This window comes from Astatotilapia calliptera, chromosome 20 (assembly GCF_900246225.1).
Source record: "Astatotilapia calliptera chromosome 20, fAstCal1.2, whole genome shotgun sequence".
NCBI classification, from domain to species: domain Eukaryota; kingdom Metazoa; phylum Chordata; class Actinopteri; order Cichliformes; family Cichlidae; genus Astatotilapia; species Astatotilapia calliptera.
The window spans coordinates 2,802,725-2,819,157 of NC_039321.1; the positions used below are offsets into that span (position 1 = coordinate 2,802,725).

Here is a 16,433-nt window from a genome sequence, read left to right on the forward strand (position 1 = left end):
GGGTAAGTTTTACGAACTTGCTTCATGGTACAGGCCTGAGTTGGGCCTGGCTGAGGTCAAACGTGTCCTTAATAGTTATTAATAACTATTTAAGTTGCCACTCCTTTTGTCAAATGGTAATAGAAGCTGATTTTAAAAGCCAAGTGACATAACATAACTGTACTGTGAATAATGATATGCTACTCTGAAACTTTCACCACTTTTATTATGTAAAATCTACCAGGGGGAGGACCTCTACCTCCCACAGCCCGGATCATGTAGCACTGACTTTCACTAAATAAATTATAGTAAACAGGTTTTAGTGACTGAACTTATTTCTAGCTAGATAATCAAAATTATTTTTTCAACAATAAAGTCAGAGAAAATATGTCATCAATAAAACAGTCTTTTCTGAAAATAAAACTTTTTCATTATAAAAAATACTTTTGTTGCTGGTTTGGTTAAATTTCATTTCAAGCGTTGGCACACAGTAGCTGGCTTAAAACAGATTTCACAGATACCATCTTGAGCCAACCACAACACACAGGAAGAGGGTTATGTTTCCTGTTTTTGTACCATGTGTGACACACACTATTAGCCCTTGTGTTGTGTTCATGGCTTTTGTTACTGAGGCATTGCATTTTTGGTTTTTAAACCAATCCAGCCATGAAAATATATGCAAAATTACACAAAAATAACTGATACAACTGATGCAGATGAACAGCCAATCACAAGAAGGATACCAAAGATTAAATCGGTGATTGTAGCCAGGTGCGGTGAATGCTTCCTGCTATTGTCCTGCACTGTGCTTAATTTCTTCTATGTTCTGTTTTTCTAGGGCTGATTTACACTTTTACCTGATGAGCTGCTGTGATGTATTTTATTGTGTTTTACTGGTGTATTTTCATTTAGTAATATGTAGGTGTCATAATTTTTATTATAGGCAGAAAATGAATATTTATGTGTTAGAGAATTTTGTTTGTTTTCAGACGCAGCACTGACTGCTGTTTATTCTAGGACTTTCATTTGCAGTATTGTTTGTTGAGCTATTTAAAATAATTGAGATTCACTTAGTAGCAGTTTTTCATTTCATAGTTTTTAGTGCTGTGGTGGCTGCCTCTGGCTTAATCGGTAAACTGGGAGTTCACTCACTTTTTGCTGTAACATAATCTGTTTGTATGTTTCTTTAATTTTGTGTTTAGGGTTGTTTTTATAGTTTGATCACTAATACAACACGCCAGTGTCCCAGCAGTGGCTACCTGGCTCCCAGCAGCAGAACTACAGCTGTCTTCTTATCCTCCTTTCTTTGGTTAATAGCCAGCCAGTGGTACATAACACACGCTGACTGTTGTGGCCTCTTAAGTGAAGCCTTTGCAATATCATAGAGACAGTCAGTGCTTTCTGAACTTCTTAAATTGTAATGCTACTGAATTTTTAATAGAACTGTGAGTGCTCAAAACAGGGCACTTAAGGCCAGATACAGTTTGTATCACACAAAGCCCACGTCGGCCATTAAAAACTACTCTCAGGATTTAGTAAATACACACAGTTCAATTTTGCAACTAAAAGACTCGAACGCTTCTGTAGGTTTTTGATACGGGCGACACAGGCGGTTGCCAGGGGGGCATCGTGGTGGGGGGCGGCATCACGGTAAAAAAAAAGAAAGAAAGAAAATTGCTCGTACTCATGCTGCCCCGACGTCATGCCAGCGCATACTGGGAATGGCATAGGCACCGATCGGTTTTCTATCGCCCATTTGCTGGGAGTAAGGGCGCATACATTTTTCTTCCAATACCGGAAACTTTCTGAACACCACTTATTTTGCATGGCTTGATGCATGCATACCCCAGTTGTCTTAACTGGACTATAAATATAACTATATACACAATGAACAGTCATTTGTAACAACACTTTTAAAATGTAAAATCTTTAAGAAGCCCCGGTGCCAGGAACAATCCCCTTTAAGAACACTTACAATAACAACTTCATCCCAAAAGCCCACAGGTTTTAACCACAGCTTCCCAGCATCAGTTCATGTATGCAACTACACCTTTCCAAATCCCAGGGATCCTTTTAATGCATCGTTCATAAGATTTTTAAATTGATCTTCATCTGCAACACCTCTTGGGAGATACAGGGATAAGCTACACGTTGATGCGTATGGGATGTGCCGCATCCCTGACTCCTGATCGTAAAAGTCTATGTTGCAGGATAGTGGGAACCCCAGTGGTGGAAGTAAGTCAGCCCCAGTTATAAAGACCAGCAGCTCTTCAAACGTGTGGTCCACCTCTTGCTCTGTTAAAATACATACAACTGTTAAATAAGGTGCAATGTGTAGATTTATAATCAATTTAAGTGAAATTAAAGCTAATTATAGCTTAATGGCAAGAACGCGAAAGTGGAAAGTGCTAAAAAAAAGAGAATTATCCTTTTAAGTGAATCTAAATATTTCCCTTCTTCTGTCTAAAAAAAGCATCATCTCCTCTCTCTGTTTATACCAACTCTATTGTCTGACTGGCTTTTGGAGACTCAGATTTGAAGTTTGCCAAACAGAAAAATCGATATTGTTCACTGAATGTTTTCTAACAGTAAATATTTTTCAAACATTTGTTCCCAGTTTCTGTCTTTCCATGTGTTGTCCCTTAATCTGAACTGGAACCCAATGAAGCAGAGTGTAATGACCTCCTACGAGCCATCCTGTCACAGCGAGTGGAAGCTACAGTATCATATACTGGCTCATTGTGATTTACAATGTGAGCTATTCATGGTGGCCTAAAACAAACTGTGTGCATGCTCTTGTTGTTAAAGGGAATCACCCTGCGAAGCCACAAGTCAGCGTCACTAAACCTATATAACATATAACACATAAAAACATAAAATTACCACATTCTAATTGATAATTATGGAAGTGATTATGCTGTAATTGGTAAATGTATCTCATCACATTAGTACAGCAGTTAAATAATCTGTGTATACAGTATATCCATATATTCTTACAATGGCAGTCATACACACAGCAGCATTAATAACAGGAACTATTTCAATAATAGTGAATTCCACAATAATACAAATACTACTAATAATTATATTGTTAATCATTTATCTGTGAAATTGTACATTTATTGTTCTGGAATGTGTGCATTAGAGGAGCACTTAATTTTGCTTTATTTTGCTGGATTGTGTTTTTGTTCCTGTCTTTTGCATGTTTTTTCTATATGTGTTGCTGTGTGCATAAGCTGTTTGATGAAAGGCATCCTCAGTCTGAATATCTATATTTTCGTTTCTGAAGAAGGACGTTTGTGACTGAGACCAGTAGAGGGCAGCATTTCATGATCAGCCAGAGAATTCAGACAAAGATACAGAGACAAAGAGAGCACATCAGACAAAAACAAGTCTTTGCTTTGCTTCTTATTTATTGTCAGCATGTGAGCAGATAATGATTCACATGAGGTATTAGACCTCTGTCTACAGTTAAAGATGGTGGGCTTTATTTTCCTGATGCAGCTCAGGCAGTCTCAATGCAGCTGAACTCCTTCCTGGTGTTTCTACAACTAATAAAGTCCAACTTGAGTGAGATGGCCTCGACCAAAGCAGCCATATGTGTGTTGTTGTGTATGTGTAACCACAGGAGCTCTGCATTTCATTCATTACTGCTGTTTGATTTCACACACGTCTGTCATTGCAACATATTTATGGTGATGTATGAAAAACTGCTGCTGGTTTATTTTATTTGACTGCTTCGTTCAAAAACATGAGTCAGCTGTACTGCACTGGTGGATTTTCCTTTAGCCCAGCTTTAAGAAAAAACAGCTCAAAGAAAGGTTACATGATTAATGAGAGAAAAGAAAAGAAATTAATCATCAGAAAGCAGTTGCTAAAATTTTGCTGAATGTTTGTCCTGCAGATTTACTGCACGAGACGAAACTTCATGCTCATGGCCTTCATGGAGTAGCCCGAACCCTTCCATGGGTACCACTCCATTCCAGTTGCACCATAAGTGCTCATAGCTCCCCAGCGATAAATACCATTAGGGTTTACATGGTGACAGTTGTTGTACCAAAATGCCCCCAGGAATGTTTGGGCACAGCTACCGGAAGACCCATCCTGATCTTTGTCAAAGGTGGAGAACTTCATTCCATTGTGGTAAGTCAGACCATCCCCTGCAGAAACACAACAAAAACAGAGAGTTTTTTAAATAAAATTGCTTCACACAGGCATCGTGTACAGCATGGCAAAACAAGGAACAACCGGAGGACTGGTGCTATTTATACACAGTCACAGGAAACAGATGAGACAAGAATATTTGAGAACAATGAGGGAATAAGTGAGGACTGGGACAAGAAGTAAAACTGACATGCATTAATCATTTGTCTTTTACATAGATTCTTTACCTCCATATCACCTCACTTACCTGCCCCTCCATTATTGAATCCAGCAATAGTCAGTTTGTATCCGTCACATTCAGCATCAACCTTGAATGAAGAGTAACGAGCAAACACTTCCTTTCCCAGAAAATCCCTCATGTCGACCCGCAGCTCAGATTTTTGCTGGGATGTCAGGGCACTGACGATGTCAAGACCTGAAAACACACAAACACACACTGATAATGAAGAAGTATAAAAGCTGACAGAGCTGGAAATCATTCAGTAAAATACCTAGTGATCTGCGATTATAGAGTTTGCTGGAACAAACTGCCTTTAAAGAAATTGTACAATACAGAGATTGGCTGGCAAAACCCCATCACCACCTCCTTGCGGTGCCAGCTGACAACCACGACCGTTGGGAAGTGGGCCAACGGCGAGGGTCGTTGATGTCAGGGGGAGCGACGCGCCGGTCAACGCATTCTTTGGTTGCACCGAATGCAATGCCAACCCAAAATTTAGACACGAATATTAGGACATCCCCCAGAGACGACCTGTGTCATCCTCGCCCAAATGACGTGAGAAGAGGACGAGGGCTAGCTGCCAGTGGACGAGGGAGGCCAAAGAAGGTAGTCCAATTACAACGCCTCAGTAGAGGCTCAGCTAGAGTCTCTCCGGTAGTTCCACAGCAGTACAAGAGCAGCATCTACTGGCATAATGAAATATAACCATGGTCTGGCAACACATAACAATGTCAAAATAAGTCACAATAATAAACAAAAAATAAGGGGGTAATTGGTTTTCTTACAAAAATAACCATGTAGCTTTTCCCAACCTGCTACACAGGCACTCCTTTTGGCTGCAGTGGTTATTATTATATTTACATATGTATATATATATACACATATATACATATATACATACATATATATATATATATATATATATATATATACACACACATATATATATATATACACACATATATATATATACACACATATATATATACACACACATATATATATACACACATACATATATACACATATATATATACAGAGACAAATATAAATAAAATATACGAAGGGGATAAATAGAATAAATAGGAATAAAAAATAAAAATACAAGTGAATTGCACATTTCAAGTATTGAGTCTATTGCACTGTTGACTATTTACAAAAAGTATTGCACAAGGTATTGTACAGTGAGGTGAAGAGGCACTACAGCTTAGTTGTTCCCCCCTCCTTTGTCCTCCTGTTTCCCCTCCCTCTCCCCTCCAGGGAGGAGTTAAACAGTCTGATGGCGTGTGGGACAAAGGAGTTTTTAAGTCTGTTAGTTCTTGTCTTGGGGAGAAGCAACCTGTCACTGAACAGACTCTTCTGATTGTTTATGGCCGTGTGCAGAGGATGCCTGGCATTGTCCATAATGTCCATCAGTTTCTTTAATGTCCTTTTCTCTGCCACTGTCACCAGAGTGTCCAGCTTCATGCCGACCACAGAGCTAGCCTTCCTGATCAGTTTCTCCAGCCTGGATGAGTCCCTGGATGGTGTGGTCTAATGACATCAACACCCTATATCAGGTGTGCATAATTATTAGGCAACGTCCTTTCCTTTGGCAAAATGGGTCAAAAGAAGGACTTGACAGGCTCAGAAAAGTCAAAAATAGTGAGATATCTTGCAGAGGGATGCAGCAGTCTCAAAATTGCAAAGCTTCTGAAGCGTGATCATCGAACAATCAAGCGTTTCATTCAAAATAGTCAACAGGGTCGCAAGAAGCGTGTGGAAAAACCAAGGCGCAAAATAACTGCCCATGAACTGAGAAAAGTCAAGCGTGCAGCTGCCAAGATGCCACTTGCCACCAGTTTGGCCATATTTCAGAGCTGCAACATCACTGGAGTGCCCAAAAGCACAAGGTGTGCAATACTCAAGGAGACATGGCCAAGGTAAGAAAGGCTGAAAGACGACCACCACTGAACAAGACACACAAGCTGAAACGTCAAGACTGGGCCAAGAAATATCTCAAGACTGGTTTTTCTAAGGTTTTATGGACTGATGAAATGAGAGTGAGTCTTGATGGGCCAGATGGATGGGCCCGTGGCTGGATTGGTAAAGGGCAGAGAGCTCCAGTCCAACTCAGACGCCAGCAAGGTGGAGGTGGAGTACTGGTTTGGGCTGGTATCATCATAGATGAGCTTGTGGGGCCTTTTCGGGTTGAGGATGGAGTCAAGCTCAACTCCCAGTCCTACTGCCAGTTTCTGGAAGACACCTTCTTCAAGCAGTGGTACAGGAAGAAGTCTGCATCCTTCAAGAAAAAACATGATGTTCATGCAGGACAATGCTCCATCACACGCGTCCAAGTACTCCACAGCGTGGCTGGCAAGAAAGGGTATAAAAGAAGAAAAACTAATGACATGGCCTCCTTGTTCACCTGATCTGAACCCCATTGAGAACCTGTGGTCCATCATCAAATGTGAGATTTACAAGGAAGGAAAACAGTACACCTCTCTGAACAGTGTCTGGGAGGCTGTGGTTGCTGCTGCACGCAATGTTGATGGTGAACAGATCAAAACACTGACAGAATCCATGGATGGCAGGCTTTTGAGTGTCCTTGCAAAGAAAGGTGGCTATATTGGTCGCTGATTTGTTTTTGTTTTGTTTTTGAATGTCAGAAATGTATATTTGTGAATGTGGAGATGTTATATTGGTTTCACTGGTAAAAATCAATAATTGAAATGGGTATATATTTGTTTTTTGTTAAGTTGCCTAATAATTATGCACAGTAATAGTCACCTGCACACACAGATATCCCCCTAAAATAGCTAAAACTAAAAACAAACTAAAAACTACTTCCAAAAACATTCAGCTTTGATATTAATGAGTTTTTTGGGTTCATTGAGAACATGGTTGTTGTTCAATAATAACATTATTCCTCAAAAATACAACTTGCCTAATAATTCTGCACTCCCTGTAGTATCTAGTGTATCATATGGTACCCCAATTGGAAGGCTCTCATTTTCTACTTTCTGAAACCTTTTTAATTTACACCAACAATTTAGCTGTAACAGAATTGAGAAACTGACATTACCCATGTGTGACCATAGACTATAAATACTTGTGATACCTGCTGTTAAATCTCATCTGTGGTTGTACTTCAGAAGTCCTGTGGGTACCGTAAAGACTCATGTATGCACACAAACCTCAATTTTTTTGCTCTCTGATCCTCTTTCTCTTGGCTGTTTCCTTCAGGTTTCCACATTGAATGATCCACCTCCATCTAACCCTATTCTCTACATCCTCTTAACTCACACCAACTAAATTCCTGTTTTTTATTTCACTTTTGCAAGTTTTTTTTTAATCTTTTATCCTGGATGTCTTAAACAGTTTAGGAGTTGGCTATGATGGTGATGTCAATAGGAGTGCTCTGAAAAATCCTCTCGGTGGTGAGAGGTCTTAGGGGTTTTAACTTGACCCATTTATTTTTTTATCTTATGAGCAACAAAGTTTGTTCATCACATTTTTAATTTACACTTGTTTGGCACATGCTTTAAACAATCTGAGGCTAACTAAAAACTAATAGCTAAATAAAAAGTTTTAGGTTAATTCACAATTGATAATCTGATTACACTCAATCTCACTCTATTAATTATTGAGATGATTAATCAATCATTTCAATAATTAAACTCACTATAAAATAGTTTGGGCCCTATATGTAGCCCAAACTTACTTTTCCAAATATTTATTTATCTTTTCCAAATATTTATTTATAAGTGACTTATGTATGTATGTATGTATATATATGTATATATTGTACTATTCTTAGTTAGCGTATTGTCTGTCTTGTCTTAATGTTGGTTTAAAATGGAGCACTGTAACAAAAAATAATTTCCCCCAGGGATCAATAAAGTATTCTGATTCTGATTCTGATTCTGAAATAATCAAATATTTTTGTATTTATACGAAAAATCAAAAATTAATTTTATTCATGTTTCTACACTTTAAGTCACTTATGTTTTTCATACACAACTTGTATTTTAAGTGCTGCTCAAACAAATACTCTGTATGATACACAGGTCAAGCATTTAACGACACAATAACTATAAATGCCAGCCTCTTTATACCTATATGTGGACTCGTCTTAATCCAAGTGGCCCAGATTAATTAATGTATAACATAAGGAATTACTGAAAAGAACACTCAGCAAAAAAAGCATGCCTTTACCTCATTAATCTGGAAAAGTTCAGGCCACCTAGCTTTAAACTCCCCAGCAGTTGGACTTCCCTGCACCACCTCTTGTGTACGGTAGGAAAATGTTCTTGACATCTTCTGTCTTACATCTGAGGCACCGTTTCTTCGTCTGACGTCGGTCAAAAGCTCAACCCTGATGTTTTCTAGACTGTCATCCGTTTCGCCAGCTGGGTGTAATGGACAAAAATTGACCTCAGCCTTTTTAGGCTTCTTAACATTTTTGGCTACGAGGCAATCATCACTGGATTTGTTTTTCAAAGCATTTATAGTCACTTCAGTACGGAGCCCCCCAGGGGACATGGGAGAAAAAAAAATTAGGGAGGAAAAAAAAAAAATTAGGGAGGAAAAAAAAATTAGGGAGGAAAAAAAAAATTAAGACGGACTTTTGCGAGATCTCGCAAAAGTATTGCGAGATCTCGCAATAAGTATTGCGAGCGCTCGCAAAAGTATTGCGAGATCTCGCAAAAGTTTTAGCCGCATTCTTCGGAGGCCGCCAGCTCGAAGCCGACTGGGAGGTCGAGGCACGATGTGCCGGGAAAGTGGTGTTCCTCTCGGCTGTAGTAGGTCTCGACTTCCCGTTAGCTTCGAGCTAGTGGCCGCCAGCTCGAAGCCGACCGGGAGGTCGAGGCACGATGTGCCGGGAAAGCGGTGTTCCTCCCGGCTGTAGTAGGTCTCGACTTCCCGTTAGCTTCGAGCTAGTGGGTGTCAGATCTCCAAAAACGTCGGAGCTCTTTTGCAAATATGTGATGTCTTGTAAACCGAGCAGGTATCTGACGTTTACACAACTACATTCACGCCTCAAAATATCTTAAAAGTGTATTTTGTGACCCAGAAAGAGTAATATTACAACTAAGTAGCTGCCGCCATTGTTGGAGTTTTGCGAGATCTCGCAATACTTTTGCGAGATCTCGCAAAAGTCCGTCTTAATTTTTTTTTTTCCTCCCTAATTTTTTTTTCCTCCCTAATTTTTTTTTTTCCTCCCTAATTTTTTTTCTCCCCTGTCCCCTGGGGGGCTCCGTACTTCAGGACAGCCAATGTTGTGCATCTTTGTCCTGTAATTAGCCATCTTATATTTCAGGCTAATCATCCAGCCATAGTAACCCGTGGCAGATGGCTCTCGCAGACAAGGAAATTTTTTGATCAGTGCCCCTGCAACTTCATCTATTTGGTAATTTTGAGGATAAGCAGTAAACTGAAAAATCGCCTCAGCAAGCTTCTCTAAGATGTCAGATTTAACACCTGAAGTAATCTTGAGCCGAGTTCCAGTTTCTCTGAAGGTCTCATTTCCACGCTGAAGTTGCACCTCTACATTGAATGAAAATCGAGGAATAGTAAACTCGCGAGGCCATGCACATGATCTCAGCTCACTGTCTGTCTGACTGTGGTAGAATTATGGTGCTGTCTGAATTGGATGAAGACGATGAGAGACTGGAGTTTCTTTGAATACTTTGTGGACTTGCAGATGAGTCAAGACTGCATGTGGGATACTACTTTGACAAAGATGCACTTGTATCCAGATTTGCCATGTACACAAGTTTGATTGTACTTCTGCCTTGAATGTCTTGCATTGATGTTATGTTCATAAACTCATTGTTGAAGTCAGGATCCAAGAATTGAATACGAAAGTCTGTTTCAATTCCAAATGCTTGGCGAATTGTGCTCTGAAGATCAGTCAAAGTTCTTGGCATCCCTGATGGAACGTCAAGTCTCCTAAAATCATCATCTGCCACGAAGACTCTCAGCTTCAGCTACAATCATGCCGGGTCTGTAGTTTGTTCCATTCACAGAAGCATTCCTTGTGAGCTGAATATGGGTAATATCAGGGAATTTAATCTTCAAGTCTCGCTGTACATCATGATGCAGAATGTCATCAGAGACAGTAGAAACAGCTGAGACAGTTAGGCTCGGCCTTACAGTTGTGACAGACTCCAAGTGGTATGCCATCATGAACTGATGTTTCACTGCCAGTGACAGTAGCACATTTTTAAAGCACCGTGTGTGACAAACAACCTGTTTGAAAAAACTGTGCTTTGCCTCGAACCTCATGGTCCACATGCCAACAAGTGGCCCAAAGAATTTAATCATCTGTGGATAATGCTCCACAAAACGATGTTTTGGTAACAGCTTCAGTCCTGGAAACAGCTCTTTCAACCTACATCTGTGGTCAGAGACTCTAGACTCAAGGAAAGCAATTGATTGTTCTGTGTGTACTGGTGCAACAACTAGTTCAACAATGTCCTTTAGGTCCAAAATTACCTGCCAAGCTGTTTCATCTGGAGGTACCAAGTGTCCTACCAACAATGGAAGGAATTGTAAGAGACTCCAATTTTCATGAGCATTTCCTCCAATGCTTTTGTTCTGCATGAAAGGCCTGGGAATAGCATGAGGGCGATTACTCTTGTCTGCCCATTTGTAGGGAAATGTCAGAATGGACTCATTGAGGCTGTCAAGTGTAAAATATTTTTTCAAAATTAAGATATTCAGGCAGTATGCCAACTCAACTGGTAATATGCCCTCAAAAATGTCATGTGCAATATCTGGAGGATATCCACTGAAATGGGAGAGATGTGCGGAGAAAACACACCGTCTTTTAACACCGTGACATGGTTTTGCATTACTCTGTGCAGAACTTACATGCATTTCATGTGTCTCTTTGCTTCTCAGAGTAAACGCGCCTGAACTAGCCTCTGTTTCTTGAATATCAGATCTTTTGGCCTCACAAAATCTGCAAAAGTATTCACCTGAAAAACTCCAATAAATCCAGAAATACTGTGTGCTCCTAAATGATCTGCTATGACACACTGTATTGTGCCCCTGACAAATTCTCCAAGATGTGCAATAAAAATCCCTTGACTTTCCAAAGTAACAAGATCACTCAACAAGGGCTCTAGAATCTTTTCATATCCAAATGTCTTTACATCTTCAGACTTGCAGAGTAAAGCCAGATAAATGGAAGTCAGTGATGAATGGCAAGCAGGTGGTAAATTGCTAAGAGTCCAATATATGGCACAGATTTTGTGCTTTTTACGGGAAGTGCCAAGTGGATTGCAAATCTCAAAATCGTCAATATACAAATTCAGTAACACTCGCAATTCACCTGCTGATAAAAAACTGTTTTCTTTGAAAAACAACCCCTCCCTAAAAGACCTGTAAATCACTTCTTCCCCACTTTCTTCTGTTAAGCGACTACCATCCAAAACCTTAGCAAGAAGGTGGCAATCACTGAAAAGCTGCTGTAAAACCTTTAAAACTGGAACATACTGAAATGTTCTTTTTTTTTTTTCATCCAACACATACTCTACAGGCTCTACAACTTTAAAATTTTCCTTGTAGAAATTTTTGTGCTTAAAGGATGTTGCTAGGGGACAGCCTTTACCTACCGATTTATACACAGGATTAGATGTACACAGTGCAGATGCAAGTTCTTCAATGACTGACTGGTCTATTTGCAAGCTGTGACTGTTTAATGTGTCTTGGATAACTTTTGCTGCACTACACAAAGATGCTGTGCCCAACAAATACTGAAATTCCTCCAAAAGTTCATCAACTGCAGCACTTGGAACGTGAAAAATATTTTCTAGTTTTAATCATTTGATCATTTGATGTCTCTAAATCAACAACACCCACAATTCCTCAACATTTGAAGCATCATGCTCTGCAGTTTCAGTTGCAAAAGATCCTCTGACAATATCCTCTTTGAAGTCTACCAGCGAGTGTAAACTGTGCTTGCGACTGATGTGTGACTTAAAGGTACTGTAAATATTTGATTTGTAGTCACAACCTTTAAACATACATGTTACTGTCTCATTGTTTTTTAAATGACGGCTAATGTGCACAAAATATTCACGCTCTGTTCCTAATTCACTACAACAACATAACTGACAGGAAAAAGTTGTAAATTTGTCAGAGTGCTCTGAGGTATTGCTATGATTCCTTGACAAGTGTGTCAGAAGTGAATTCCAAGTCTTTAAAACACATGGACACTCAGGATATAGGCACTTAATGTGATGGCCACGCCCAAAATGACTGTTTCAGTCTATAGTGCTTAAGAAGTTCTGATCGTCTAGAAACTTCAGCACTGCAGTCTTTACACTTCCACATAAACTGGACATACAACAAAGAGAAAATTTGAAACAAAAAAAAACCAAAACAAAAAACACACTTAGTACTTTACACAAAGAAAGCTTTAGCCGTGGTTAACCTACAATAATGGATGCATCTTAGAAGTATGCTTGTAGGCTGTATTATCTAGAGCATTCTTTTCCCAACTCTGTTCCTTGAGGATGCCCATCCTGCATATTTTTGATGTTTCTCTGCTTCAGTGCACCCTCACATATTAACTGTGTCAGTGACAGACTTGTGCACAACTTAATGAAGAAATTAGGGTAAACATTATTTCAAATCAGTGTGGCGATGCAAGGAGACATCTAAAAAATGCAGGACAGAGGTCTTTGAGGAACAGGGTTGGGAAACACTGATCTAGAGTGCACCTAAAATCTGATCAGGTTGGAAAGCAATACCATAACAGTGCCAATTAAACAATCAAATAAAAGAAAAAAACCCCAAAAACAAATATGTTACAGCCAGCAACTTTCATGTTCAACTTTAAATAATTTGCTCTAAAGGATGGGAACTGTTGGCAACACATGGAATCAGTGTTTTATGCCCTAGTCTTTAAAAAGAAAAAAACTGTACCAAATATAGAGGCATCTTTTCTTAAACTATATTAATCATATATATTAATTGATTTTAATTAATATCAATATTAATAATCACATGAACCCTTAAGATGAGATAGATAAACTTGTCACTGCAATACTGCCGTGATAAATATGTAAGGAATTTGCATGTACTTACCAAAATAACACCGTTTCCTTGAATAAACAATAACACATAAGGGGAAGAAAATCTGCCAGAAAAGGAACAAATACAAAAAATTAAAATGAGGACTTTAGAAAGACAATTACCCCACCCGTGGCGTCGTTGCCCACCTCTCAATGTTAAATACACGTAGACATTGAGGGCCAGCAGGAGGGACCATGCGCTTACCTGCTGCTCTCTGGCAGGTAGCTCCATGCCCTCCTGGGTTTTAAATGCACCTTAGAACACACATGCATCAACACTACAATGAGCAGGTGGAGGGAGGTTTGGAGTCTTCTCTCACCCCCGTTCTCTGCGACCTGCTGGAGCGGGAGGGCTAGGAGGAGGAGTTGGCCGTCCGACTGCGGTCTGGAGTGTGGGGCCTCCCTGCTGCTGCGGAGTCGGGGCGGTCTGCCTCCCCCCACCGCAGGGAAAAGGGTAACACCACCTGGGTCTGGGTGCAGTTCCCCCCTCCAGGGGCAAGGGTACCTAGACCCGGTTTGTAGAGTACGCTTGGGGAGTGTGATCGTGTGTACAGCGTCTCTTTATGTCTGTCTCCACGTTGGTTGAGTGTGGAGTAAGTGCATATGAGAGCATGAGGGTGGGAATGGATGTTTGTATATGTGTGTGCCTGTATGTCTGTGTCTATATGTCAGGTTGGGTATCAGACGCCACCTCTCTGGGGACATCTTAGGCCCTCCAAGGTATGGAGGCCTATCTCCCCCACCACCACTTCCCCTGCCAGTGGCGGACTCCCTCAGACATCGGTGCGTTGGTGGTTCTTTGTGTCCGGGGATGGGCGTCCAGGTACACACCGGCTCACTCCTTGGCGGCCGCTTATCGGGGCCTGGAGCCTGGGGCTTGCTCGGGCCACTTCGGAGGTGGGGTGCCCCCGGGGCCTGGGGCTCGGTCACTCAGGCACGGCTGGCGGCCGGCGGAGCTCACGGGCGCGTCACTGCAACTCCCCCTGGCTTCTGCTCCGCGGCTGCTGAGTGAGCCCTCATCTGGGACTCTCCTCAGCTCTTTCCGGGACAGTGGCGCAGCTGCCCCTCTGTTGGTCTTCCTTGGTCTCTTGTATTCTGGGGGCCTCTGGATGTCTGGAGTTTTGATCTCCTCCATACCTGCTTCACGCCCTGGAGGACGGGGCTGTGGCCCCCCCACACCCTCTAGCAGATCATTACATGAAGTAACCTTTTAAAAAACAAAAAACAAGCGCGTCCATGCTCACAGGTGTACACACGAGTGATCACACCCACAAACTACACCCTTTTTGGCTCCTACCTCAAAGCACACTGTGTTCTGTTGATCTTATGTGCTGCACAATAATGTTTAACATTTAGTATTTACTGTCATATTCCCATATATCATTGTGATGTTGTTTATTCTATTACTCTTGTTCTCTTCTGCTTGCTTTCTTTTTTCTTTCTCAGCAGGTGATCCAGGTGATTGAAATATGCATTTTTTTTTTCTCTGCCCGTTCTGTTGGTTTTTGTCTTTTGCCCTTCTCCCCCGTCCCTCTTCTCAGCTGTTTCTCTTTCCCTCTTTCTTTCTCCCCTTCTTTCCCCCAGTCAAGTCTGTCCCGTATTCAGTAAGTGAAAATAAAATAAACAATAAAAGGTGAATCAAATGGACCATTACGGCAAGGCTGGGATGGTCAGTTTGGTAAAGTAAATCCGTTGGGCATCTTTCTTTGCCTTTAGACAACAATTCTGATGGCAAAAGAGCCAAACGGGACAGGCAAAAAAAAAAAAAAAAAAAAAAAAAAAAAAAAGACAATTACCGTTTCCAAGCCATTAGTGCATTACTTCATGATACTCCCTTGTAACAAAACAAATCTTACTTGTGCCTCTGTACAAACTACAGATGGTACGATACCACTTTTTTATGTCCGATACCGATATCATAAATTTGATTATCTGCCGATGCCGAAAAAAAATTCAATATCTCAAAAAGTATAGAAGTTATGAACACCAAAAGTCATAGCCGGCATTATCAGAAAGAGCAGAACTTTTTAAAGTTTGAACGGTGAAAATCGGATGAAAACTGTGGGAGTAGTTAAGTGCCAAAAAGTGTACGGAAGCAACTGGAATATAGTGGAATAAAGAATAAAGAGAAACAGGATCTCAATAGTGTGGATGCCCTCAAGGGCATCCACACAATTAAATCGGGCCTTGGTGCAGCCCCTCAGTTCATCCTGTGTAAAACAAGCTGTTTTAACTCCTCCTTCCTTAAGACCAAGTTTCCTTTAAATTAACTTTCTTCTGATTGCCTACCATTCACAACAACAAGCAGATGGGTGGGGAGTCTGTGCTCACCTGAGATGACCATATTAGGATCTCTTGAGCTTTGACTCACAAGCATTGCTTATATAGTGAGACTTTAAACTTGAACATGAACATCCACCACTGATACAACAAATATGGCAAAATGTCCTCCAGGAAATCACTGTGAACTTAAGCAAAGGTTATCATCATGTAGATGTAGAAGCAAAAAAGAAAAAAAAGAAAAAGAAAAGAAAATTAAAAAGAAAGAAAGAACTACTGTAGGAAAATAACTGGAATATCAACCTAACAAGAGGTTACAGAGAAAAAGTGATACAGCAGTGACCTCCAGTGGCCTCTATTTACATTACATATGTTTTTTAGTTGTCTGGGCAATTAGGCTTTAGATAAATAAAATGCATCTTTCCAGCGGATTTTCAGCAAAGTATGTAAACTCTTTACACCATAAGGACAATAGGCTGAGGCATAACTGTAGTGAGGCAGAGATCAGGGTTTAAAACAGTTTAACAACATTGAGTGAAACTCTAATACCTTGTGTAACCCTACCAGTGCAGCAGCCTTCCTGCGCTCCAAACTCTGCGTTGTGTTGTTTTGTGTTGGATTGGTGTGTGCAGCACAGAGACCAGTCGGACACAAGCTTTCAGTTTGTGGCTGGGATTGCGCCATTTATTTAGACACCAGGGTATAAACCACTTCATCTCTGC

At 40.6% G+C, this 16,433-nt stretch overlaps 1 protein-coding gene across 1 annotated transcript; it reads right to left on the reverse strand.

Moving 5' to 3' along the window:
* Positions 1-3,430: 3,430 nt before the first annotated feature.
* Positions 3,431-15,775, reverse strand: LOC113013727 (ficolin-2-like). Its single transcript, XM_026154867.1, has 3 exons — positions 15,763-15,775; positions 4,391-4,558; positions 3,431-4,139 (listed from the first exon to the last, which is right to left on the reverse strand). The coding sequence occupies exons 1-3, from the start codon at positions 15,773-15,775 to the stop codon at positions 3,886-3,888; spliced, it is 435 nt and encodes a 144-aa protein (XP_026010652.1). The 3' UTR covers positions 3,431-3,885.
* Between the last annotated feature and the right edge of the window lie 658 nt (positions 15,776-16,433).

Excerpts from the sequence above, each read along its gene's own strand:
- LOC113013727 (XM_026154867.1), bottom strand. Across the intron at positions 4,140-4,390 it reads ATTCAATAATGGAGGGGCAG|GGGATGGTCTGACTTACCAC; the intron begins GTAAGTGAGGTG and ends GTGTTTCTGCAG.